Source organism: Lissotriton helveticus, chromosome 6, assembly GCF_964261635.1.
Source record: "Lissotriton helveticus chromosome 6, aLisHel1.1, whole genome shotgun sequence".
Lineage (NCBI taxonomy): Eukaryota > Metazoa > Chordata > Amphibia > Caudata > Salamandridae > Lissotriton > Lissotriton helveticus.
In genome coordinates this window covers 809,486,017-809,504,790 of record NC_136067.1, presented here as the reverse complement: position 1 = coordinate 809,504,790, position 18,774 = coordinate 809,486,017, and the positions used below count along the sequence as shown (strand labels likewise).

Here is an 18,774-nt window from a genome sequence, read left to right as displayed (position 1 = left end):
ATAAAACATTTCAAAATACGTTTTGTAAATTGTTATTCCAGGGTAGCCTCAAATCCATTTTAAATCACTGAATTATGAACATAGTGGTATAAGATAAAGCCTAACCCGGATATACATAGCAATCTAATATAATAAGAACTTTGGGAGATGAGCTAAAGCATTTTACACTAGCAAGCCCTACTATCTGCTAAATCACAAGATTTGTGACAACAAAATGACAATTTTCTATGTAATAAACTCCTTTTGTGATTTTGGAAAGCCTTTCTGAATCGCATTAGAGATGTTGTGACTCATTCCAAACCTCAAATAGGAGGGGGCATGAAAGGGTATCCCTTCTAATTGAGAATCGCAATGTAATGAATCAATGGTTTGTGACAGCAACTGCGGTCACAATCTATTCAAAGGTAAATGAGTCCTCAAAAAAGGTGAAACGGATTTTTAAAAGGGAAACTGAGGGAATCATAGCAGGCAGCAGTACACAGGGGACAACTGCCTGCTGCCCTTGTCCCTTCGGCAGATGTCTTCCCAAACGAGAAATATGTATTTTTTTTCAAAGCAACAGCAGTTTAAGAAATCCAGGCTCTATTTTGAAATTAAAATCTTTTTTGGGAATATGAATGAAGAGATGGAGGTCTGCTGACCCTTGCAAGCCACGATTCGTGGTTCGACTCAAAATAACTACTTGCCTCATGAATTTACATGAGGCAGGTCAATCCGCGAACAGGTTTTTGCAATATGACCTATTAGTACATAAACTATGTCGCAAAATTACATACAGGTCACACAAAATCAGTGTGCAATTTCCACCTACTATTTGCAGTCATTTCTTTAGTACATTGAACCCTAACTTAACTAAATAAAGTGTGTACATATGGCTCTGGACATCAGAATATCATTATAATGCAGCATTTTGGATCATGTGCTGGCTTACTTCAGGCTTTTCAAAGAATAATGAAATGGCATCTTAGGCCTCGGTCTGCATAACAGAAAAATATGAACCAACATCAGGGTTCCAAGATTTGCGCATATTATTGTACCGCTTGTTTTTTCAACAGATAAATTTAGCAACATTTGGACAATGGTGACAGTCACAATCCACGTTTTTACACCTCGGAACTGTGGAAAATGTACGGTAGCACTCAGTGGGGTGCGAACTATTTTCAGAATGTGGGCGGGAGCTATTTTCAGAATGGGGGCGCTGCCATCAACATGATGTCACATAATTCATAGGGACTGTGAAAAATCCAAGAGTCACACAAAGAACAAGTGTAGCAAATGAGCCACGCCCATTCAGTAGCAGTGTGGTATTGGTGTACGCGGTATGTAGCCAGTGCTGCATTTTGGAGCACACTGTTGCAGATATATTACTGAAGCACGGTGTGGTAGTGCATGGTTTTTACCGATAGCACATCTTCCATTAGAATCGCCAGTAAACCTGCTCAGACGTAGTTTTACTGATAAAACTATTCGCACACAAATAATGTGTGGTAACAGAATTTCAGCTGAATATTTATTATTGATGCATCACCAAGGTAATTGTCTGGATTTGATTTTATCCTATTAAAATCTTTGTTTCTTTCAGACTTCAGAATTACAAGAAAAATGTGCTTCACTTGTGCTTCCCTAACTGCTGATATAGTTTGAAATATTTGCACAGATTATCTACAGGTAGTTAAGTGCTGTTGTGTGTAAGAAGACAATAGCCATCCTACAGCCTTTCCTTTCACGCATTGTGTGCCCTAGCAAGATTGTCACATACTCAGTTTAGAAACTCCTCCCACTTTGCAGTGAGAGAAAGAAAAGTAAGCATCAGTCTCCGTGTTAAAAGAATAAGCAGTAATTTGTCAGAAGACCTAGCCTGACATTTGGCCTCTGTCTTTGAATGCACAGCAAATGTGACAAAATAAATATTATTTATTGCCAATTCATCTTCTGAACCCCAGCATGGTTATTCTATGGGTGCTGCAGCACCCTCCACCGCCTCTCCCCACACCCTGACTTCCAGCATCTATGGTAGCGCTGTATTATCCCCTTTCAGAAATGCAGAACTTGGAATTAAGCACTAGGGCCACTCTAACCTTTGATACAAACTAGGTGGTGTTATCACACTGAAAGATTGTGAATTTTGTAATAAGCCCCGAAGGAAAAAAATTAAGTGTTCATGTAAATCAGATAGCCCAGTACCTAGACCTGGATACTAAGCTATTCATTCAGAAGGCAGCTTCTCTGGCACAATCTTGAATCTGGGTGTTTAACTGTTAGCTGCGTTTCAATAAACAGAGCTTGGACCAATGGCATTTGAAGTTAGACGCGGGAGATCACAGACGTCTAAGGGCTATTTTCAGTTTTAAATAAGACATCATGAACCATTAAGCCTGTTGGATTTGCTGATATAATAAAATTGGATAACTCCACCAGGTTTTATGTAAGATACGATATAGTGTGCGTAAAAGGGCTGCTGGGATCACTGAAAGAAACGCAAATGGGCATAAAGTTTTTTTTATTGTAAATCTTGTATCTCTAATTTTTATCACACACATATTGGTCCAACTCCAGAAATGACGTAAGATAAATACATACAACTTAAGAAATTTGAATGCACACTGGAATCATGAGAATTGCTTTCCATGCGTTCTACAACAGATGGCGAAAAGCTCACTCTGATTGAGACCGATAATTTCCTAACTATAATAACGTATCCATAACTCTCTCTGATTTAAGCTCCTTTCATTCATTAATGATGAGGAATTCTGCCCTGCTAAGAGAACTGGCACACCACCGAAGTGATGGCAGAGAAGAAAAAGAGCCAGGCAAGAAGCCCACAGGAAGAGTGGGGGCACAGTGGAAAGAAGGTGAGCAACCAGAAACACCTTGAGCAGCTTTTGCCAGGCAGATGAAAAATCAGAACTCTAAAACAGCTCCAGGCTTGAAACCAACCAAAACCACAAACATCACATCCATATGTAATCTAGGCATGCATGGTTTTCAAGGGAAAATATGCACCTAAATTCTTACTGTTTTTTTACTTTCGTAGAAATTGTTTTGTCATTTTGGAACTATTTTTCAATTTCAAATTGTTTGCCACAGAAATGAGCAGTACCACCTGAGTTTACAGTGGGGCTCGACTCCCAGTGCCACTTTTCAAGTCTCCCTGGTAGTTTCGACGGAAAAAGTGCCCCTGGATTTATGGAATTTAGGTTTTTAACATTTCCCTGTATATTTATACTTTTTTTTCATTGTATTGGTATTTATTCACATTTATTTTGTGCTCGATAAAAAAATGAATTGAAACTGATCTAGTTCCACTTGTAAATAAGTATTAAATAAGCACTCACAAATGCATGCTAGACATATTTTAGCTATATTAAAAAAAAAAAAATACACTCGTTTGAAAATATGAGCATTACAGTAAAAGGAAAAACGAACGTTTAACGTTATTAAAGGAAGTATCAACCGGTTTTGAACCTGTGCTGAGTCTGCACAGGTACCAGCCTGGCGGTGATTAAAGGCATGTATAATCACTCAAAAAATAATTCTGTATACTTCCGTTTAAAAAAATAAATGGACAGGAAAACACAATGTTTTCTGTCTGCATTCTAGTACAAAAATAGGTAGACAGGATATATGAGCGTTAATTATGATCCTTTACGTATCCTTTCAAAAGGGACAGACTGTGGTTATTTACCAAGAACAGCTAATGATTAATTAAAAAAATAAAAATCTCTCATTCATATACTGACGCTCTGAACATTTACAAACAACTCACTTCTCTTTGAGTCGACGTGAAAGGGTGTACCGATTCGGCACACAGGCAATGGGGAAATTATTGGGGAATGTAGGAGCGAAATATGTAAGAGACATGAATTTCACGTTAAATGTATAATCATTGGTGTGTGTCTATAGAAGGCTAAAATGTATTTATTCTTTTTAATCCTCCGCTGCCATCTAGTGGCCAAAGTAAGCATTGCTCAGTTCTGCAGCCAGCTACTCCAGTTTACTATGGTGCCAACTTGTGTAAAACAGAGCGAGTATGTTAAGAGATAAATAGGCTAGCTCAGGATAGGAGATAACAATTTATAAGACTGTCTTGGTGAGATATTCAGTGGAGAGGATTCATTAGAAAGAGAACATAAAAATTATAAAGGTTCTGCAGGGCCGTATAGTTTCAGGGGGAGTAAATATAAATAAAAGTTCCAACCACTAAAGAGAACGCAATGAAAAAAGATAGTATGACAAGTAGCACACCTATGGAGGATGTCACTTCAAGGTTGCAGACTCCAATCACAAGAAGAGGAGGCGTGTGTATCTTCTACAGTGGACTGCGTATGACCTGCAAGTCATACGTTCCCCTGCAAATAAAATAGCTTGGTGGGTTAATTCATCTGCTGCACAAATGTGTTTGTATTTGTGCATTTCTCTCTTTCTCTTCTCGAGTTTCATTTTATTTGGTATTATGTATTTGATTTCATGTGATCTGCAAAGGAAAACAAACCTGATGAACGGGGGCCAATGCTATTTTCACCCCATCCCCTAACATCACCCTTTCCCATAAACTCAGGGCCGGACTGGCCATAGCGGACACCGGACCTTTCCCCGGTGAGCCGCCAGGGTTGGGGCCAGTTTTGGGCCCCTGGGGGCCGATTTTGTTACAGGGCTGTTTTTGCAGCATAGTTGCAGTATCGGCCGCTGTAACGAAATCGGCAGAAACCGGCCCTGGTAAACAGCTCGGCCGCACCACCAAACCCCTGGGGTACTGGCCAAGCACTTTGCCAGGGCCAGTTTTGGGTCCCAGTCCGCCCCTACATAAACTGAAGTATATGTAGACATTGTGAGACCACTTCACAAAGAGCTAGTTTTAGGTTGGAATGCTCTTGTGAGTCTTTTCAAACCTACTAACTTGCATGTTTTAGGGGTTTTCACCAGGGTTGCAGAAAAAAGTGTTAGAGGGAAAGTGAAGTTGTAAACGCTCAGCAGATTTTCAGATGAGAAAATCTACACATGCATAGTTGCTAGTGCTAAAATGCAGTTCACAAATATTTTCTAGGAATATAATTTCCGGGCCTACTTCTTTAAATTCTAGCAAATTCATGAAAGCCGTAAATCTGCACTAAAGTAAGGACATATACCATGGGTGCTCTTTTTTTACTTTCTTTAAGAACTGCGCCCCTAATTTGGTCTGAAGTTAACCAAGAGCTTTTGATTTTATTAACATTTTATTTCTCTCTCTATCAGCTGGCTTCACTGTGAGTGACAGCATTCTGCTCTTTCACAAGGAGCATATCGGCACACAAAGTAGTTTTGTTCAGTTCCAGTGACTATTGCGGTAATGTGTGCTTTTTAGACCAAAACATATTTTTGCCAATATTCGTTATAATGGCGAGGGCCTGGCAGCTCCCACAACAATAAAGTTTTACTAAAACCATGTCAAAACTAGACAAGCATTAACCCCTTCCCCGCTCATGACGAGCTCAGCTCGTCATGAGTTACGACGCTCGTACGCTGATGACGAGCTGAGCTCGTCATGTAACGCGGGTTTTAAAAAACGCAGCGCACAGCGGGAAAACCGCTAGCGCGCATACGGTTAACAAACCCAAAAAGCTGACCACTAATGACACCAATTTTAATGTTTCCCATAATCTTGTTAAAACTGGTTACACAGATTTTTTATTAGGAATATTTTTGGGAAATACTAGCATGTATCAACACGTTTTAATTAATGATGCTTCAACGAAACAGTACTTAAAATTTTCACAGTAGTTTAGCAAAACTTTTTTTTTCCTGGTAGCATTTTTTGTGAACATTTTGTTTTGAAATAAAAGAATCATCAGGCGGGAAGGGGGTATTTTTGTGTGGGGTTTCCTTTTTGTTGCTTTTTATGTTCTGTGGTTCACTTATAAAGAAAACCTGAGTTTCGCTTCTTGCTTTGATGGCCCTGTGCGGGCAGGGACAGATATAACTGTGTGTCAAGGTGCACCGAGATCCTACAATGCCATGTACTCGATAACTTACTGAATGTGTACGCATATTTGCAAAATGAAACTCAATAAAAAAATTGTGTTTAAAAGAAAATAATTATCAATCTTGCATTCAAGCTTCTGCAAATATTTGCATCTAATCACAGAGCATTCTGTGAGCATTATATGTAGCCTCATATTGTTAAACTTTGCAAAAGTGTGTACACTTTTTTATACTGGAACCACTGTCAATCTATAACATGCTGCAACGAGTATTACATTTCAACGCTGAAATGAGCAGCATCAGCCCTTACAGATTAATGGTAAACTCCGAAAACTGAAGCAAACATTATATTTCTGAAGAAACACTGGTGGTTTTGATTTCTTACCTCAGCGTTCATGTTGTCCGCCAGACTGTCCAGAAACTGGCTTTCGATGGGGTTCTGCTGCGTGAGGAGCGTCAGGTAGTGGCTGAGTTTGTCATGAGTTGTAATGATCGTGCCTTCGCCAAACTTGTCAAACTGCGGCCGTCCAGCTCGACCAAAGATCTGCATGACGTCTAAAATGCCAAGATCGACAAAGGATCCTCTTTTTGCATCATATATTTGGGTTCCCTGTTGGGGAAACAACATTCCAGATTAATACGGTCACATTTTCTACCTGATAAATGCAAAGCAAATTCAGGATGAAATGCATTAGAAACAATGAACAATTTGCACATTCAGAAAAACGAAACACAACATAACTCAAAACTAAACAAAAATGCCACCTTAACACAAAGGGGACTAATACACACTAAACAAAGGTCAATGCCCCTTTTACTGAAAGTCATTATACCAAAAAAATGAGAAATAATTCTCTTCAATAACGCTTTCATGAAGTCATGAGTTAAAGAACACAGCCCATAGGTATTGGTACCACTGAAGATTCATTTGCAGCTTCGCACAAGAATGTGGAAATTCCAAAAAGTAGACCTGTGGACTAGTGTTGCTCCCCTGAAGTTGAGATCTTCATTCACAAATCCCCCGACCTGTGACAGGGTTATGCTAGTTCAAGTGGCTTCCAGCCAATTGTCAAGATACTCCCTATACATCAGGGCTCCTATTCTGAAGGACTCTGAGTACCTTGAGTGTACAACACCAGGGGCGTATGGTGTTCAGCTACCTTGATAGAGGCATCCATCGACCTTGGCCGCCGCGCTGTCTCAATGTGTACCTCTCACACCACAGCAGATAAGTGGGGCAGATAACAAACAAGTGCTCAAGGGCCGTTTTCAAGGTACATCTCTGTAAAAGGGGATGAAACCCTTTACACTAAGCTGCGCAAACCACTGGTTCAGACGTAAGGAGCTCTGAACTTCTTTGTTATGTGTCTCTTTTCTGAATATCATTCAGCATTTATCTATTGCAGCCTGATACTGTATGACCACCTTTAGCTATTCGGACCGGCCCCCATGCTTGCTGGGTGACACCTACCCTACATTTTACTCTTAACTCCTATTTGAGTCCAATCCCAAGTCGTTATTTGTTTTTACATTTGTACTATGCCCTGTGATGCGAGTCTGCAGCTGCAACGCTTTGAGGCAACTCTCGTTTCACTAATTTTGACCTGCAGTTTCTGTTTTCCCAGAATTAGGCTATCCACTATGTCCTATCCCTGTGTGAACACTTCCACTATCTGTCCTGTCCCTTTGTAAGACTCGTGTGCTTCCACTATGTGCTGAAATCTGCAACACACTTTGTGGGTCCTTGCCCTCTCATTGCTTTTGGACATTCGCAAGGATGTGCGCAGTGGGGGTTGGCCGTTTGCTGGACGTTGGTCCTATGGTCTGGCTACAGCCTGCAGAAAATCCTTCTGCTGCACATAGTGATGTGCAGCAGGAGTTGGCCCTCAACAGCAGGCTTGGTGGAAAGTTGGCCAGGAGGTGTGGTAAATCCTTGTTGCACACGACCAATGCCATGATCAGGGGGCAGGCAGTCGCCAGCGAGTACCAAGCACAGCCTCTAGTCAAACCCCCGGGCCATGTGCAGTGGGGTTAGTGCCTGCAACAGGCTAGGCGCCAGCCCACATGAAGGATGTGGTCATGAGCACTGAATTTGATGTGCAAGTCATGGCTTGCATCACTGCTGTGCAAATTATAAACTGCAGCACTCATCATACTTGCCGAATTTCAGTGGTTATCAGGATTTTTTTTGTAGATCCACTGCAAATTCGCTGTAAAAACTTTTTTTAAACTAACAAAAAATGTTTTTGGCCCCAGAGAGGGTGGCGGGCCCTCCAGGCCCCACAACGAGGCCAAGGGGGGAAGTAGATCCCTATGCTGCCCCTTATTGCTATTTTAACCTTTTTTTGTAGGATCTGGGACTAAGTCCTCAAATCCTAATATGGCTACTACTACATCTTTGTTGAAAAGGTGGTTGCAAATCAGATCTTCTCATAAGATCGGTCGGATCCCCAGACCCTCCACAGCGTGTAATATACAAGGTTTGGAAGCCTTAATGTCTCAAAAGCTACTGAACATCAAAGTTTTGAATAGGCACGCTTTCTTAACCAAGATCTAGCTTTTTGCCAAATTTGGTGTAATTCCATTCCGCAGTTTTTGCAGTATCGCTGTTCAATTTTGCTATGAGAAAATGAATGGGGAAAGGAGCTGGGGTGGATGAGATGTTTTGAAACTTTTCTGAAGATTCATCAAATTTCCAAAGTTATTAGCAAACCAAAAAATGCTTTTCCTATGGGAAAAATAATAAAAGTGATTGTGATTTATAGGTCTTGAAATGAGACAAGAACTAACAATACAAACCCCCAAAAACACTGAAATAGACCAGTTACAGTTATGTTACATTAACTATAACTTGCACCTTCACATATTACATTGGGAACTATGCTACTCATTAATAATTTGAACAATATTTTTCTTTAAATCTACAGTCATGTCGTCAATGATATATTTAACATGTTAAAAGTGATATGATATATGTGAGGTCATAAGCAGCCTTTTCTCATGGTTTATTTGGGAAGTAATTGTCTGCTCCTCTCCAGCAGTCAGGGTGGCCCTTTTCAAGCGTCTAATGCATGGGCGATAGGGAGCTAGGATTCCTCAAGCATCCTAGGAAGGCCAGGCATAGGCCATGTCAGGCCTCTTGCCCATCCAACTCAGTCCTGCAATGCAGCAGCTCTGGCACAGACCCGGCTGTGGTGGTCTCCCACTGATCAGGGTGGTGCAGCCCTGCTGGGGTCTATGGAAGTTGCAAACCCTATTGGACAAACTGTGCTAATGGCCGATGAAGCCCCTGACTAGGGCAACAGAAGATGCAGCCCGATCAGGCCTCATATGATCACAACAGTTGCAGCCCTAAACAGATCAAAGGTACAACAGCTTGTGGCGGTTCCCACCAGAAACTGATGGTGAGAGACCAGGAGGACCCTCTTGCACATGGGTCACGTCCAGCTCGCTCGCAGGCAGTCAGTTCTGTCTGGCGGTGGATGCCCCTTAGTCACCGTGATATGCTTTTCTCCTGCAGGATGATAAGGCTCTTTCTCTCTCTTAGCAGGCAGACAGGCTTCTAGTTGATTCGGGCAGATCCACAACTCCTCCAGCACAAAGTGCAGACTTCAAGTAATATCCCCTCCACTGTAGGAGACTGGTTGTCAGGCAGACATCAGCCCGAGCTGCACAGTAGCCCATTGTGGATCCTGCGGCGAGCTCTCGTCCCTCTTCATACAGGACTTGGAACTGGAACAAAGTGGAGTTGTGAGAGTCACACTGTTATACACATCTTCTCGACTCGGGACGTAGAGCCACTGTCTCAATCTGCAGAACCAGTTTAGGGTTGTTTTTCATACAAGTGTCCTCCTCAGGCTGCTCTGCAGAGACAGCCTTTGTGCGGAGTGATGCTTCTCACAACAGGTAGCATTGAGCATGTATACAACCTGCAGCACCCAAAACACAGTCACAATGAGGTCTGAGGTTTCTCGACGTGGCTGTCATCAGCCCAACTAAAAAAAATAATCAGGGATAGATAAAGGGACGAAGACCCGACCCACAGACCTCCCAACATCATACAACAGAAGCTGCTGTATTTCCTCTCACTAACCATGCACCAAGCAACTGTTCTCAGGAATAGTAATCAGCCGCTCCTTGCTAACAAAAGCCTCATAACATTTCTATACCTCCTCGCTGCGGAGTCCGTATCTCCTTGCTCCAGCCACAGGAATGCAGGTAATGCACTTCCACTCCCTGGTAGATAAGTTGTCACCCTCCACATTGTGCATTGGCAAGTTAGCGACATGCAAAATGGATCCCGCCAGTCTTATTACTCAGGTTCTCTCACTCACACATTGTATCACTACACATGTGTTACACATACAACATATGCGCACACACATAACTTACAAACGGGATGGCACCAGAAGGTTCTGGGCATACACATAACAGCAAAAACAAATTCAAGTGGGACGCACTCTTGGTGACACACATAAAAGGGTGTAGGTACAGTATTGATCCTTCTAAACATGGTATGCTGCCACCACAGCTTTATGTGTTATACTCCGGATATAGACACTAGTGCTCTGTCCATGATAAGGGTAGGATTGATGGGTGAATGGTCACAGGAAAGACCTATGCCTCTGCACATATGCTTAGATTATAGTGATAGAAGGAGTTAAGTAAAACTCAGGATACCAGATATACAAGCAGTTGGACAGTCCGCTTAGGGGACCACACCGGTATACTTTGAGGTTCCCATCCCAATATTTGGAACCTGAGAAAAGAAGAAACAAAGGCCACAGCCACATATCTCAGACTGGCATTTGCCAAACAGTGGCCCAACATGGAGTCGTCCACTATTCAAGGATGCTGAATACATCAAACAGAACAGGATGGTTTGATTCAGCCATGAAATGTATTAAACCATACCTCAAGCACATTAGAAGTTGAGAGACTTTGATTAAGAATTAGGAAGTAAGATTTTTAAATGGACATATTCGGTTGCTAATTTTTATACCTACCACATTAACCAGGATTCTCATTATGTGGCCATCATTTCACATTCTTTGTAGAAGTACTGAATGGCAATACTCACTAAGCAGCAAGAGGAAAAGTAACCATGAGTCAAGTGCTAAACCTATTCCTTTAAAATGCTTCTCATAAAGCTTCCAGCAGTAAACATCTTACAGTCTTTAAACATTGATATAAAAAATGAAACACCATTCCAAAGTACATATTGATCTGCCCCTTTATATTCCTTAAAACTGCCTATTTGGAAAAGACCTAGAATTAACGTTTATTTATTACCTTTTTTTCCTGAACCATCCCAGTTTGTACGCAACATTCCGATCTGCATCAGCATCTCTGTCTGCACTGGTGGTAATGATGTAGGGAATAGCTTGGCCAACCCAATTCTAGTGGACACAGCACAACACCTCTTACAATGAGAAACTTAGAAATTATGGCAGCACCATTTGCAAAACGTAATTCTGGGAGGTGTTCTACATACAGGACATGGCTGTTGTCACCACAATATTGTAATTGTGAGAAAGTGTCTTTCTTTTTGTGTGGTCACCCCATTTGTTGTGGACTGAGGCGCCTGGTTTTTTTATTCTGTGCCATGGGACATTTCTAACAAGGCTCTAGCGCATGTGACCTGACCCCTAAAAAATGCAGAAATTAGCCAGCTCCTAATTGGCATATTAAAAATTGTTCTTTAATGACATAGTATATGATGCCCAAATAACACCCAGGCTAGGAAAAGTTCAATGTCACCTTAGGACCACCGCACTACTGTGCATTCCACATCTACTAGTATGGCCAGGCAAAAATGACTCCAGGTATGACACTGGAGCTTGGCAGCTGTAGTTTACACCTGCAGCCATACACGTCAAAATAAGCTATTTTTGACAGGACAAAAATGTTCCTTTTAAATATTAATAAGTCACTCCCATATATGCCTTGTAGCCCACAATTCAAAGTGCCTGGTATTTAAAGGTAGGACATGTAGAAATGTAATCTGAACATGTCCTTACAGTGACTACCACCCAAAAGCTGTTTTTACTCTATCAAGGCTGGCTGGCCCATAGAAAAACACTGGAAAGCCATGTTAACTACTGATTGGTATTAGCTAGAAAGATGATTAAACTACTATTTTTTGTAATTCTTATTATTAGGGGTGGGCAGAATTATGCGGAGTTACACAAAAACTGAGCTCTAACCTACAAATCACTCCTTTTGGTCTGGTTCAGTGGAACCAAAACAAGTCTCCTACAACCATAATGCATTAGGTTGTCACGTGAAAGGACTGGAAAGAGTGTTTGTGATAATAAGTGTAGCAAAATTCACTAAAACAGAGAGCGATGGTAGGAGGACATGCAAGCTAGTCGGGAATGTGAAATATGTAGCGGGTGTATTGGAGATGCAGAGCCGGTTGACTTCTACTTTAGGCAGTTCTACACTCGCAATGCTAGTGAAGAGCTCAGACGCACACAAAATGAACAGCCCAAGCACTCATCCTGGTTGAGGAAGCTCATGTCCACGTCAGTGAGGAAGTTGCTGTCCTGCAGGCAAGAAGCAGGTGGGCCCTGAGAAGTGAAGACGGGCTTGTAGGGGTAGGAGAAGTCGCCGTCCTCCTCCACGGCCATGGCATTGTAGAGGTTGAGCATGAACATTGGAATCCCGCAGGGTAGTGCAGGCAGGGATGCGTGTGTGGGGAAAGCACTGAAGCAAACATAGACTTGGGATCCCACCAGCAGTTTGTGGCATTAAAATGTATCATGGGGTGAATCACAAAATGCAAGGTTACAAGCTGCCTGATGTTCTCTACAACATGCAAAGTGTGTTGCTTGAATCACTTAGGAACCGAGCTTTTTCCTACATAGCCCCCCAACTTTGGAACAAGCTACCTGTACATCTGCTGTCTCTTTCCAATCATCAGGCTTTTCGTAAGGGCTTAAAAACCTGGCTCTTTCCCAAATAACTCTTCTCCAACCCCCCTCTACACTTGGTTGTCGTTTGTTGCTAAGCGCCTTGAGACTTTTGTGAAATGTGCGCTATACAAGAAATTATGACTATGACTATGTACCTCTGCAGAGGCGACAAGAATGAGGCATGACAAAGTGTGGCTGGGATCCTGAGCACGCTAGTCGTTGGGCTCTGGAGGTCCCGCGTTTAAAGCAAGTATGTAATCTATCCTTCGGGCTCCCGCGGAAGTCACAGACAGTGCCGGTTTCTGGAGTCATGCTGCACTGGTAGGACTAGTGAGGCCAGGAAAGCCCTGTACTTCGCCAGAGGCAGGAGTGTCATAATATAAGAAAAGTGCCCACCTCTTGATGCAACATCAAGACGACTCCTGTAGCAACTAATTTGCTGGTGCATCAGCATGTCAGGTCATTAGCCGACAGAACATGGAGCAAGGAAAATAGGCCAGTAGAAAAGAAGCAATCTGTGAGCACACCACAGCCACAAGCAAGGTAATGAGGAGGCTTTACATGAAAGCAAGCGACAGAGGGGAAATACATTCCTACACTCCTGGGTCTTTAAAATCCTACACTATCAGTGTCAAGGCGATTGCTGTTGGTAATAATCTATTAGGAAAACTGACAAACGTGTGTAAAGATTTAATATTTTTTTTTGCCAATACATTTATCCCAGACACGTTTCCACTCCCACCACACCTCTAGAAACACAAACAGACAAGGGCAGCAACCGCCAAGAGCAACAATGGAATGTATGTTAGCATATTTCTGTGCCACCCAACCATAAGTCCCAGATTCCCAGCGGACCCAAACTGCCAATCTAAATAAATGAGCAGCGCACTTTTCTAATCATTGCTAGCTGTGACACAAACTTAAACGCGCCCCAAATGGCTCCTTTCTGTGCGACGGCAGCGTTCAATACTTGAAGATCTTTAACATCTTGGCATTTTCAGCGACTCCATATGGAGAGATGATTTTATTTTAAACCAATTTAATACAACTGTAATTAAGGACATTTCTTTCTTTCAGAATCAAGCGAGAGAAATAGCCAGATCGTTTTCTCCCTCAAGCACTTTAAATCGAACATTAACCCCATATTCTGACTTCAAAGGCCAGGTTGTGTAATATTCGGCTACTTTTGACCATCATGTTGAAAGCTATTTTCTGTTTAAACAATTGTCCCTAGACGTATCACTCAGAGATATTGCTCACAATTCAAATATTTCCAGGATCTTGCACCGTCATTAACTTCTGAAATAGGGAATGTATTTTCTCCAGCTGCAGCTCGTCACCTATGGCGGAGGAGCATCGTCCCCACTGCCAGCAGCCTTAAAACAAGAAAAAGAAAACGATAATAAACCAGGTTTATTATCGGTTAATTAATTTTCTATCTGATGAGTTTTGGCAGCAGAGCCATTGCGGGGGGAGTAGGGGGCAGGCACGAGAAGAAGTGTTTCGCACTGGTATCAGTGCACATGTGGGTTTAACCGGCAGTCTCAGGACGGCAAAACAGACATACGCACTGAAGCTTTCTCCAACCAGAGCTGCCGTGCCAGGTTGGAGACAGTAGGCACAGGGTCCCAGTCTAACTGGGAGCGCAAATTCACAGCACTCAGGCCAATCCTCACCCGGCTTTAAGAGCACCTTCAGGATTGGCCGCAATAGAGTCTGGAAGCCTGCAGCGCAGGGGAACTTAGAAGAGAGCGATGCGGCGATCCGGCTCTGCGACACGTACTTTTTTTTTGTTTATTTGTGTAATCCGCCGAACCCCCCTGCACACCTCAGCCCCCCTCACTAATCTGAGACAACAGCCGCTACTAATTTTCTCTTTCCTAGCCTTGGGCCAAATACCTCATAAGACTTCCCTACTGAAATAACTATCATCAGAGTCCCATTGACACAGGCAATTTCCGACCTATTTCTCTCCTTCCTTTTGTGTTGAAGCACCTAGAAAGAATAGTGTTGTCCCAACTGCAGGATTATGTGGAGTGTAACGCTCTTCTTGGTTGCCAAAAAGGGGGGGATCTGTCCAGGGCAAAACACTGGATTAGTTGTTGTCTCAGTTCTGATAGACTTTCAGAAGATAATTGATGCTAAAGTCCAATGAGTGTTAGTGATCCTGGACCTCTTATAGCAGCATTTGACACCACAGACTAGTGGTACTCAAAGTACGGCCCAGCAGACTTTTCCTTGCGGCCTGCAGACCTTCTTTTGGGAACCTGGTAAACTGCAGCAGATACATAAAGCTTATTGAGTTGCGTCTTTTTCTATTGTTGTCAACCAGGCTAAATCGTTTGGTGATTGTGGTTTGTTTCTACAGGTGTTTGAGCTTGTTTTATGAGCAGGGCTTCCCTGCTCATAGAAAAAGCTGAAGTGGCTATAGAAAGAAAGCCCATAATCAGAAAACAAAAAAATACGTTACAAGTGTACATTTGTTTGTGGTCTTGTCGGTATTGGCTTTGTTTCTACATCTAGTTCAGCTTGTATTGTCAGCAAGGCAACACTGATCATGGGTGAAACCTTAGCTGGGAAGATAAAAGTGCAATGAAGAATTATGGAAACTACATATAGGAGTATAACAGGGCAGGGTGAGTGAGGAGGGGGTCAGCAGATAGCTAAAAAGAACAAAATGTTCTGTACATATTGTTTTAGTAAGAAAGGGCAGTTTGATCAATTGAATCTTTGTCGATGCACTGGGGAATAGCACTTTATATATATATATATATATATATATATTTAACACACACGGAGATGGCGTGCTCGAGCCTCTTGAATGATTCAGAAAAGGGGGTGGTGATGAACTGAGTGCCTGAGTTAAGCAGACCACTCTTACCCAGTCCAAAGATCAGGGCTTGATCCATCACCGTTTTTTAGCTCACTGCACCATCCTAGCTCAGAACTTGGCTATATGCAAATTAGTCTGTTCCTGTCCCAGTGCATGATGGGAACAGGGCAAACCAAACTACCAAGCCAATTCTTGTACTGGGAAGGAAACAAACTTCCGTGGACCGGTTTCTGCCATTTCAGGCGTCGTCGGCCCGGCTTGCTTGAAGCCTGATGGTGCAATGAGCAAGGGACTCACATCTGAGTATACCCTTCCACGCTTATGGTGGACAAAATGATTCAGAAAAGGGGGTGGTGATGAACAGAGTGCCTGAATTAAGCAGACCACTCTTACCCAGTCCAAAGATCAGGGCTTGAATGGCGGGCTCACGACAGGGTTCGCCAGCCCCTATAATTCCACACACTCCAGGTTCGTGTTCCTTTTAAGAAAAACCAGAGTCGGAGCCCAATTGTAGAACGGTGTTGTCAGAGTTTATTTGACAGACAGAAAATAAACTCTGACAACACCGTTCTACAATTGGGCTCCCGACTCTGGTTTTTCTTAAAGGGAACACGAACCTGGAGTGTGTGGAAATATATATATATATATATATATATATATAGTGGTATTGGGGCCCCATCCTATGACAGTAAGCACATTGAAAATATGTCATTTGTTTAAAAATGTATTACACACAAAACCTTAAAAGGTGTATGGGCTGCACATAGTATGAGATAGGCTACTGCAAAATGTGCAAAAATGTGTATTTGGGAGACTTTTTTCCACTAATCTTCTGAAAAGTTGTGTGTTTTTTCTTCTGTCCCCATAATCCCCCACTTCACCCAATCTCCCTCGGCATGCACCAGCATAAGTGTGTCCCTTGGGTACTCCACACACTGAACTTTTTAGCCCCCGAGAAAATGTTTGTAAGTACCCAAGCCATAGACCATGTCATTCTACTAAGAAGACTGTCAGATATAGGCATTAATGTTTTAGCCATGTCCCGGTTGGTTTCATTCCTACCCAACAGTTAACAAATAATGTCATTGTCACCGTTTTTATCAGCTCCAAAGGACATACAGTGTGGCGTCCCCCAGGGTTTTATCACTACCGCTTTTCTTTTTAATTTCTATACTTGTCCTCTGATGCGACTAACAACGCAATAAGTTAGGAACAACGTTTTAATGTATATGGATGATGCCCCCCTAGGTTTGGAGTGTCTCTCAATCAGGGTACTGATTCATAACCTACCTCTCCATTAACCGAGAGTCTAGCAGCTATCCATTGGTATATGCCCACAAATTATCCTAAGATTATCTAAATTGAACCCCATCATGACTAAGGTTTTGTTAACTTCGCCAAAAATCAGGCTGGTTGGTTCATTTGCCGGCCAGCATACGTCATTCCTTTTTCCCGGCAAAATGTATTTGATATCTAGGCATTCACATTGATTCTTATATGACTTGGGACCCAACACTACCAAAGCCTGTTTTTTTAAATCTCAGCCCTGCCAAGTACTACACATCAGGGTTTAGAGAAACACATTTTGTGATGGTGTCCGCATCACTGCACTAAAATGCATTAGTCACGCATAACTGCAGCTGCTGCAATTTGCAGTGAGGCGCTGCAATTATGAATAAAAACAGACAGCACGCTTGTTGGCTTGTGTCCCAGCTGGTTGCCACAGGCCTAGCCTGGGCTACTTGAACATCCCAGAGTAAAACAAGGGTAAAATTATACTTTGTTTTCAGTTTGCCCTGGTGCAGTGCGACTTAAGTGCCCTTAACTCTTTCCACGCTATTGACGGAACCGTTCCGTCACGCCCCTCGGGTGGGCTGTGCTCATGACGGAACGGTTCCGTCACGGCCCGCTCGCCGCGCCTGCGCTGCGCGTTTCATTAAGCGGGCGGGGCCGTGACGGAACCGTTCCGTCACAAGCACAGCTCACCCGCGAGCTGTGATGGAACGGTTCTGTCACCCGCGCAGGTGAGCCGGGCGCCCCCCTGCGACCGTTGGCGCTGCGGCGGAATAGCCGCCGCAGCGAAGGTGTTAAAAAGTAAGAAATCCTGCCTCTCTGGACCACGAGGATCCGGCAAAGGCATCACTGATAAACAACGTGCGTTGGACCCAACCTCACCTGAATCCAGCGCCTTCTATCATTTTTCCTGACACTTGCCACAGTTGATTGGCTCAGGCGAATCATTTGTCTCTGCCCTGCACACAGCCGCCTAGACAAAATGGCATGGTGGCAGTCACAGTGTACTGTGTAGTAGAGGAGATGGAGTGGCACATGATGTTTGTGTAGCGCCACGGATAGAGCAATCCCCTTGCTCCAGCAGCAGTAAGGAAGGCGGTGGAGAGCCCAAGTAGAGACTTAACAATTCCTGATTGGTAACCAGGTAAAGACCACACTGAGGACGCTCAACGGGGAACATCCTTTACAACGCGGATTTTACTCCGCAAGGCTTTCACAACGTATCTGTTACAACGCAAGTCGTAACCACGACTTGCGCTGGAGGGCGCTAGAGGATTAAGAATAGTATATTTACTATTCCAACACCTTCCCTAGTGTCCACGGGGACTGGTGTTAGAATAGTAAATTATACTATTCTCAATCCGCGCCCCCAACGCAAGTCGTGGTAACGACTTGCGTTGTAAGAGACGCGTTGTGAAAGCACGCATTGTAATGGAACGCGTCGTAACGTCGTACATCCGGCGCTCAACTGAAGTAAAAAGGCAACGTAACAGGCTAACAGTATATATCAAAAAGGTGCTCAAAGGGGAAGTGGGGTTGGTTTATTTTTATTTTTTTTAAGGTTTTATATAGTGCTAGCTCCACCCGAGGGTATCAGAGCGCTTTACATCAGCAATGAAAGTACATAATAAAAACAATCATGGCAGTTGAACCAAAACAGGGGGTAGTTTATGGAACATATTGATTAGTGGTACATATAGACGGAGAAAGAGAAGCAAGTTGCCGGAACCAGGATGATTACTAGGAAATAGTAAATTTAACAGTATGTCAAGG

At 42.9% G+C, this 18,774-nt stretch overlaps 1 protein-coding gene across 1 annotated transcript in view; it reads right to left on the bottom strand.

The window, feature by feature from the left end:
- ASCC3 (activating signal cointegrator 1 complex subunit 3) overlaps positions 1-18,774 on the bottom strand; it is a 2,002,173-nt gene that overhangs the window by 649,949 nt on the left and 1,333,450 nt on the right. The window contains exon 16 of the mRNA XM_078648375.1: positions 6,344-6,568. Coding sequence (XP_078504501.1) covers positions 6,344-6,568 — 225 coding nt within the window. The remainder of the gene's footprint in view (positions 1-6,343; positions 6,569-18,774) is intronic.